The sequence below is a fragment of the Spinacia oleracea genome, chromosome 3, assembly GCF_020520425.1.
Source record: "Spinacia oleracea cultivar Varoflay chromosome 3, BTI_SOV_V1, whole genome shotgun sequence".
Classification (NCBI taxonomy): Eukaryota; Viridiplantae; Streptophyta; class Magnoliopsida; order Caryophyllales; family Amaranthaceae; genus Spinacia; species Spinacia oleracea.
This window is the reverse complement of record NC_079489.1, coordinates 153,503,097-153,511,953: the sequence shown is the minus strand read 5'-3', so window position 1 is coordinate 153,511,953 and position 8,857 is coordinate 153,503,097. Positions and strand designations below refer to the sequence as shown.

Below are 8,857 nucleotides of genomic sequence, written 5' to 3'. Positions count from 1 at the left end.
CTATAAAGGTCAGGTGTAATAAGAGTCTTACCCAATAAAAATCTTAGCTATTAACATGACCCAAATCCTATACGTATTGGGTAGACCTGATCAAAAGGCGGGCCGTGCCGGGGGCATAAAAACCTGCTTATTGTATCGGGCCGGGTTGGGCCAAACTTTGGGCCAATTGTTTGTGCACAAAGCCCGCTATTTTGGGCCAAAAATTGCGGGGTTTTCGGGCCATTTTCGAGGCGGGCCAAATTTATAAGTAAAAATTGTTGTTTTACGTTGCCCAAAGCCCACAATTTTTTTTAAAAAAAAGTTCAAGCCGAAATTCTGCCCAAACCCTGTAATTTTCGGGTCGGGCCGTTTTAGCGGGTCAGATCGGGTCGAAACCATGTTAATCAGCTCTAATATTGGGTTATCTTGTCCAATAACCAGGTCTAATCACGACCCCTTATTAAGTACATAACGTAGTGAAACTTTGTGGTGATCAAGGTTATTTGCATTATCAGGACAATATTCTATATTATTACTCGATAACTTCTCCGCGTATGTAGTATTAAGATTTTTTTTGAAGGTAAGATGAAGGACCCAATTGCACTGGTATTCCAACCAACTTTGCAAGTCAGACTTATTGAAAGCTGAGGGATTATAGGGGAAAATCTTCACCTTCAAAGAGCCCCTAGGGAAGTTCGGCCAAATTAACCTTTACCACTAGACCAAGCCTTATTTGATATACGTAGTATTAGCATAGTTATATGTATTTTTCATATTCTTAAATCTTACCCTGTATAACATACTCCGATCCGTACCATTCCTGAATCTTACTCCGTATAACATATATACTCCGTACTACGCAATATTATAGGAGTAATTAAGTGTACTATGATAACGGAGTGTTGTGTTGAAATGAAGGGACGTTGATTATGTAGATAAGATTGGTCATTGACTGATCATTATATATTGTCCATGTAACATGTACTACGTATGTTGTTGTCGCAATATCAAATGTACTAGCATAGACTTAAGACTACTAATACAGTAATACTATATGCTTGTTTACATAGCAAGGGCCAAGTTAGGGGGTGTGTTGGAATCATTTCGTTGCATTGGAAATTAAAACTTTGGGGTGGGGGTCACTTATTATTATCATCATCAATTTGTGGAAAAATGGAATAACAAAAAGCACATTACTCAATTACGTACATGACCAAAAAAAAAAAATTAAAGTTGCATTGATATGTTATGAAATTACGTTGTGAATATCAAACATCTAGTGCTCCCAATTACTACTTGTTGAACAAAACAAAAAAAAATTAAAAAAAAATTAGGTGATTAGATTCAGGTAATTAAGGGGTGTTTAGTTCAAGTATTCTACGTATGAGGTATGAGTTTAATATAGTAACCGATATGATGTGTTTGGTTGGAAAATTTATGAGTTTTAAATCCATACCTTAACACAAAGACTCCCAGCTCTTAAATCCAATCCAGGCACAGTAAGGATGCAGCTTCGTGGACCGCTCGTCGGGCCTGATAGATGGTGGTATCACGTATAGGGTTTAAAAACATAGGCCGGATGAGGTAAGTTTGGCTCATACATTTACTCCGGGTATCAAATAAAAGGAAAAAATCATTCCCAAACTGAACCAAACATATGATATTAAAAATCAAGTTCTAAACACATACTACCTAGATATCATTCATGATTTCAACCCCATACCAATGTGCGGACCTAACACCCCCTAAGCGGGTATCCAATCAATTCCGGTTCCAGAAGGTATAGAATCGAAATCTGACAATGTTTGAACCATTTTCTAATTTCATTATCCGGAACCGAAACCGCTGAATCTGGTTCCTAACCGATTCCAGTTCCCCGGCCCCACTTATTTAGCTCACCCTTATATGACATATGATTCTATGAAGTCCAAGTGAGCTTGACTCAACAATGGAAGCAGTTGTACTCGGTCCCTTTATCAAACACTTTGCCTAAGTGGTCAATATATGCTCGCGTACGTTTCCTAGTCCGACACCATTTATAAAATGCTACTCCGTATTCCGTAAGACACTTGGCCTGGCTAATGCACACGCCCACTGTGGTTTGTGGCACACAGTAAAATCGGAGAGATTTGCATATAATAGTGTCACTCGTAAAGATGGTCGTAGGTCATGTCGATCGGACCGTGATGAGTCCGTGTGTTGTTGTCTTGAATAGGCTTGGCCCATGATAGAATTAGACGTAAAGACGGTCATAGGTTGTGCTGGGCCGTGTTTTGTTTTGAGTCTGCGTGCCGTGACCATGAATAGGCTTGGCCTACGACAATATTAGACGTAAAGATGGTCATGAGATGTGTCGGGCTGTCATGTGTGCCGAGCTCGCGTGTCATGGGTCTAAATGGGCTTGGCCCACACCAAGTCCTTGTTTCGTGTCAAGCCATGTTGTGAGTACAATTTCAAAAGGGCGGCCCAGGAACGGCCCAGGCCCACATGCTCTCTTGTCGTGCCTTCGTATATAGGCCTAATTTCACTCGATTTAATATTTTTTGTCGTGTTGGGTTGTATATTGTCGTGCTTTTTCGTTTTTTTTTCAAAAAAATGATTTCGAGCCCAGCTACAAGCTTACAACCCACCGCTCACGGACATATCGAGCCGTGCTTTTTCGGTGCTTGTGTCGTGCCGTGCTTTCTTCATGATGGTCCGTATCGTATCTCGGGTTCGGTCGGGCTGGGCCGACCGAGTGCCATGTTTAGGCAGAGAGTAGACGAATTCTCTATGCCATCTGGTCATGGTCCTCAATCCATGGATCAATGCATAGGTACCATAACAAATCATTACTATTAAAAGCCTTTTCAAGTTTTTAAGAAAAACATCCTACTAAAATTTATGAACCTGAAAAGAAAAATCTATAATCTGCAAATTCTGGCAATAATCAAGGATATTGCTGTCAATAGCTTAGTCAGCATTTTCAGTGTCACATGCTCACTCAGCGGATAATTGAATGATACCCAGTGTCATCACAGCGCGTGTAGTCTCTTTCATGTGCATAGCGCGTGGGAAGTTAAGGCCCCAACATCCCCAACTCCATTTTCCTTGGGAGGCTTGCAGGGGCAGTGAGTCGCAGAGATACAACATACGGACGGAAGAAGTTTTTGGATTTTATGTGTATTTTTTACTTACTTGGAAAAATAAATAAATACTCCATCCGTTTTATTTAAGGAATACACTTGGTCGGATACGGGTATTAAGAAAAGTAATTGAATGAAATAAAGTAATAAAACAAATGGGGTTGGGTAGATATTTGAATAAGTAAAACAAGTGGGGACCATGTCATTTTAGGGGGTTGGGGTTGGGGTGTAGTTCTGAAATTATTTGTTTAATAGGTTGGTGGGATATAGGATATATTAGATAGATTATTTAATTAGATGGTGGGGTTGATAAGTTACTAAAAATGTCAAGTGTATCTCTTAAATAAATACAGCCGGAAAAAACAAGTGTATCCCTTAAATAAATACGGAGGGAGTAATACTCTATATATAGAAACTAGAACAAGTATTTTTTTCAAAATTGTATCATATGGTGCAGTTTGTCTAAGGTAATAAAGGGTTTGTATCTTGATATGCCCAATGTTGTGATCATTAGGATGCAACATAATTTGTTGTACGATTGATTTTCTCAATAGACATGACGCCAGGTGTAAGTATCAAAATGAGTAAGCAATTGGTAGATGCCATCTATAAACATCTGGATTTCCCATGGACATTGAGCATGTCTTTGTAAAACATGAATTGAATGATTAGTAATTTATCTACATCGATGAAAATATGTTTAATGTTATTTTGATTGCTAATAGTAATCTGTTACAGAGGGTTATAGCTTATGCAAGAAAAGGGGATGTAGCTCCTAAATTAAAAGAGTTGCTAGCAATGTTATTTCTTAGGTGATCCCTAATAACTACTCCCGCTGCACCCGAATTTTGTCTAACCAAACCATCAAAATTAAGTGCTAGGATGTTAGAGGAAGAGATGTTCAAACAACTCGAACACAACATTTTACCGCGTTAGGTCACGACTGCATGCATATCTATAGAGTCCAATCTATTATGTGTATTCCATTCATTCAAATTCACAAACGCTCGTGTAAATTCCAGCCGCAGAGAAGGGGGGTTTGTTTAAAAGTATTTATATTTCTTGTTTTCTAGATGCTCCATAAGGAAGTTATAATTTTTAAATGAGTTTGCCAACATTATCTCACATATTGCAAGATAAAATTATATTTGCTCGGAGTTGATCGAGTATCAAGCCATCGGAATGTTGCATTGGAATCTCAATATTCTTTGGTCATAGAACAATTTAGAAACAAATGATATTGTGTTTCATTATGCGTGGCACCTAAAGGGTAATGACTAAGAATATCCATGTTATTTTATTTTATGTCTTATAGTTTTACGCAAATAAATATTAAACTTGGTGCTTAATTTTTTAGTTGGGTAACCAAACGTTTCATTACTCTTTTTTTTTTTTTTCAAAAAATCAAAATTTATCATTTGGGGTTGGCATGAGTAGTTAAAGGTCTCTTGCTTCTTAACTAAAGTCTTGAGTTCGAGTCATAGATATGGAAAAAACCACATTTAGGAGGGATGCTACCTATCGAGATAACCATACAAAATTCAGCGGAAGATTAGTCTACTTACTAAAAACAGTGGAAACTTCTCGTAGTAGAATGGAAAAAAAATAAAAAAAATTAGGTAGTACATGCTATGAGCTTTTTGAGACATTGTGATCTTATACTTACGGCTATGGTGTGTTTTATTTTGGATACTACACAATCCTTCTTTTTCCTATGTTACCTGAATTTCTACAATAAATTAAAATACGGTGAATGAAGATAACCTAATTTCTGTGAATATATCCGAGTTCAGGAGACCACCAGATTATGCATCAATTATAGATGGATTTTGAGACGGATACAATAAACGTCTCAAACTTGAGACAGATTACTAAAATTTTCTCTCTAAATTAAAATTGAGATGGAATTGTATATGAAGTTTCAAAAATCCCGTCTCAAAATTTTTCGAGACACCCTCTATAGAGCCGCCCTATTTCCCTCTTAAATCCGTCTCTAAGCATTGTTTGAGATAGATTTGGACTAAATTATTTACGGAGTATTTGTATCGAGGAGTAAACAATAAATCTAATTAAGCACCTATTCGGTTGTTCTTAGAACCGCAACTAGTAATGAATGACCGGTTCCAAAAATTTGAAACCGATCTCAACCGATTCCTACTAGTGTTACGTTCTCCTAAACTAGTTTATCGATTTCAAATAATATTTGAATCCAATTCCAACCCGTTTCAATTATTTTACCGATTAGGCCGGATATCCGGTCCCGCTTACCCCTACCATACATGCTTTAAAGACTGAAGAGGACTGTATTCCTCGTGATCGGAGAAGGCAGATCCCTGGAAGACTGTTCCCGTTAGTCACGTGCGCTTTTTTGACTACCCCACCACCCCTCCTCCTCCTCCTCCTCCTCACTCCTTCTCTCTCAAACTCATTTAACTATAAATACTCAACCCCCCCTCTTCCCCTCCCTACTCAAATACCAGTATACCACCCTTACTTCTTCCCTTGCCCCTTATTTTCACGCAGCATATTCCACGACAATCCGTGGGGTTCACCATTCCATACAAAAAAAAAAACCACTACCCGACAAAATTCTCACTTCATCTTCTTCAATTAAACATGGTTGGTCCGTGTTCATCTTGTGCTCCATTTAACCAGTACTGCACCCACCACTCTCCCGCCGCCGCCAACACCGCCGCCTACTGGCCGCAGCAGTACCCTCAATACTACAACAACAACTCGACTACTTCATATTATGATGATGAGGAGCCTGATTACATGTACTCTTCATCGTCGTCATCGTCGTCGTATTCGTCTGTTGATTGTACTCTCTCACTTGGCACTCCTTCTACTCGTATGACGACCAACGAACAAACTAATAATAATAATAATAATAATAGTAAGGCTGCTCCTCATCGTAGTAGTGTGTCTTCTTTTTGCTGGGATTTGCTTCACCCTAATAAGCAATCATCTAGCTCTACTCCTAAGGCTAGTCGTAGTAACAACAACCACCATGCCGCGGCGGCGGCGGCTGTTTCTGGCGGTGGTGATCCTCTTTTTGTTCGCCGTTGTGCTAATTGTGACACCACCTCCACCCCTCTCTGGCGCAATGGTCCTCGCGGTCCCAAGGTAATTTTTTATTTTTATTAATTTATTTATTTTTCTTGCAAACAAGATACAAGATTAAACGGGGATCAAAATTCGGGCTGGGTCGGGTTTTAACAAAAAAAACATGCAACAAACGCATAAATTTGGTGCGGCCTTTCAAGCCGTGTTCGGATTCTGGTCTGAAATGCATATTTTAAGCTACCCAATCCCGTACTATTTCCGGTTGGGTCGAGCTAACAAACCGGGATATAGTTGATCAGGTTTAAATTGTCCAAACCCATAACAATTGTTGGATATCGTTTTCCTAAGTGTTTAATCAATTAAAAGGAAAAAAAATGAATTGAACTAGCATTTTCCTTAATTAATTAAAAGGTTAAATCCATTGAATGGAAGAGAAATTAAGTGAAGTATAATTATCGCACTAATTAAACTAATTGAATGTTTAGTTAATTAATTAATTCGATTGTTTTTTTTTGGAATATGCAGTCGTTATGCAATGCGTGTGGAATAAGGTTCAAGAAAGAGGAGCGAAGGGCGGCGGCGGCAACAACCACCGCAGCGGCGGCCAACAATGGAGGAGCAGCGGGAATGATGGACCCACACTACTACAACGGGTCATGGGCCCACCAGTATACACCGGCGACACCACAGAAGATGCAATGTTACGGAGCTCCGAATGAGTTCCGGTTTATGGAAGAAGAACGGGGCGGGTCCGACACCGGGATCCAGTTCCTTTCATGGCTTACCCATGACAGACCTAGTGGCCTTGTTCATGATTTCACCCGTTAACTGATCCATTTACCAACATCCAAATTTCCCCCCCAAAAAAAGAAAAGAAAAAGAATTTATTCATAGTAAGTAGTTTACTCCTTAATACGACGTAGTATGATGGTTGCCAATGATATGGGAAAAAGGAAAGAGGCCATGCAAATGCAACGGACGAGACGACGACGTTTCATGGGAACAAATGAGTTTTTGATGGTGATGGTTATGATTCTTCTCTCTAAGCTCTCTATTGTCAGAGTTTACCTTTTTCTTTAATTTTTGTTCTTTATTCAAGAAAAAAAAAAACAAGTAAGTTGTCGAGGACGACTACCCTTTAATTTTCCACTTTTTATCTTTATTTTATTTTATTTTAAATATCTTTTTTCTCAATTAGAAGCCTAGGTAGAGTGCAAATGGGATAATTCTGCGAGTAAGCTAGATCTTCTTCACCTTAACTTTTTTTAATTTTATTTTTATAATTTGTTTTTCCCCTTTTGTCAGTAACGTAGTATATATAAATATATAATTATAACATTGTCTAATTAATTAAGCTATATCTTTTTAGCATTAGCTAGTCTTATTTACTGTATGATGAAAATGATATATGATGATGATCATTATATGAATGAGTATGAATCTCTTTTTTGTTTCGTCTTTGACTTCACTTTTTCTTTTCACTTCAAATCTTGCACTTCTTATTACTTCTTGTGCTCCTACTTGAAAGTTGAATTCAATTGATGATGGTGGTCCTTTATAATAGGCCCACTTTACCTATTATTAATTCCCGTTTTGATAATCAATTCTGGTTTTTTTTTTTTTGGTAAGTAAGTAATATTATTGTCAAAATCTATCATGAAGAACGAACATACCTTTTAGGAAGTACCCCCTCAATCTAGCTCGATTTCCAATATCTGCCAACAGCAAAACAGAAGACCGATTCCATATAACATAACACAAGTATCAAACATTCAAATTTAGTGTTTTTTCTTGTTTGAATTTGGTTCAGTTAGTGTTTACGAGTCAAATTAGAGATCTCTGTAACATAACATTCCTTATGGTTCTTCATAGATGATCAATTTTTTTTGGTGTACCATCCGGTTCACCCTTATGGCTAATTCGGATTTGGGACGAGTTTTGATCAGGGGCGGATGCAATGTGTACCGTGGGTAGACACTTGCACACTCTGTTGGTTGAGGTTAAAAAAATTAATAAGCAGTAAAAAAATCACAAAAGTAGTATGGTCTGTCGGATAAAGAAGCCTAATGATATTCTCTAGACCCCGGGTACGCCGACGCTAGGCTACCAACAATTAGTAGTTTGTTTTCTCCCTTAGGCTAATTCGGATTCAGAGCGAGTTCTGAGCAGGGCCGGGGCAGATGCAGTGTGTACCGTGGGTAGACACTTGCACACTCTGTTGGCTGAGGTTAAAGAAATTAATAAGCAGTAAAAAGAATCACAAAAGCAGTATGGTCTGTTGGATAAATAAGCCTAATGATATTCTCTAGACCCTGGGTTCGACGCTAGGCTACCAATAATTAGTAGTTTGTTATTTTGCTCAACAACTTCATACTTGTTATATATAGTTAGTTTTACTAATATGTTACGGAATAAATTTTTTGCATACCCTATATTGCAATCCTGGATATGCCACTGGTTCTGAGTGGATAGGATTCAGTCCCCTCCTACTTGTTGTTACGGGGATCGAACACGGGGTACTCCCTACCAAGTCCAGCCTCATTCACCACTGAACCAACAGTCAATTGGTTTCATAGATGATCATTAAATTACCGCATATCTTATTAAGTTTGTATGTATGAAAAGAACGCTAGAAGCCTAGAATAGGCACTAGGTTAATTAAATAGTTATAGTAAAATGAGTAACAA

General features: G+C 38.2%; 1 protein-coding gene across 1 annotated transcript; it reads left to right on the top strand.

Moving 5' to 3' along the window:
* Positions 1-5,562: 5,562 nt before the first annotated feature.
* On the top strand, positions 5,563-7,633 carry LOC110788622 (GATA transcription factor 19). Its single transcript, XM_021993256.2, has 2 exons — positions 5,563-6,230; positions 6,696-7,633. The coding sequence occupies exons 1-2, from the start codon at positions 5,721-5,723 to the stop codon at positions 6,996-6,998; spliced, it is 813 nt and encodes a 270-aa protein (XP_021848948.1). The 5' UTR covers positions 5,563-5,720; the 3' UTR covers positions 6,999-7,633.
* The last annotated feature ends 1,224 nt before the right edge of the window (positions 7,634-8,857 follow it).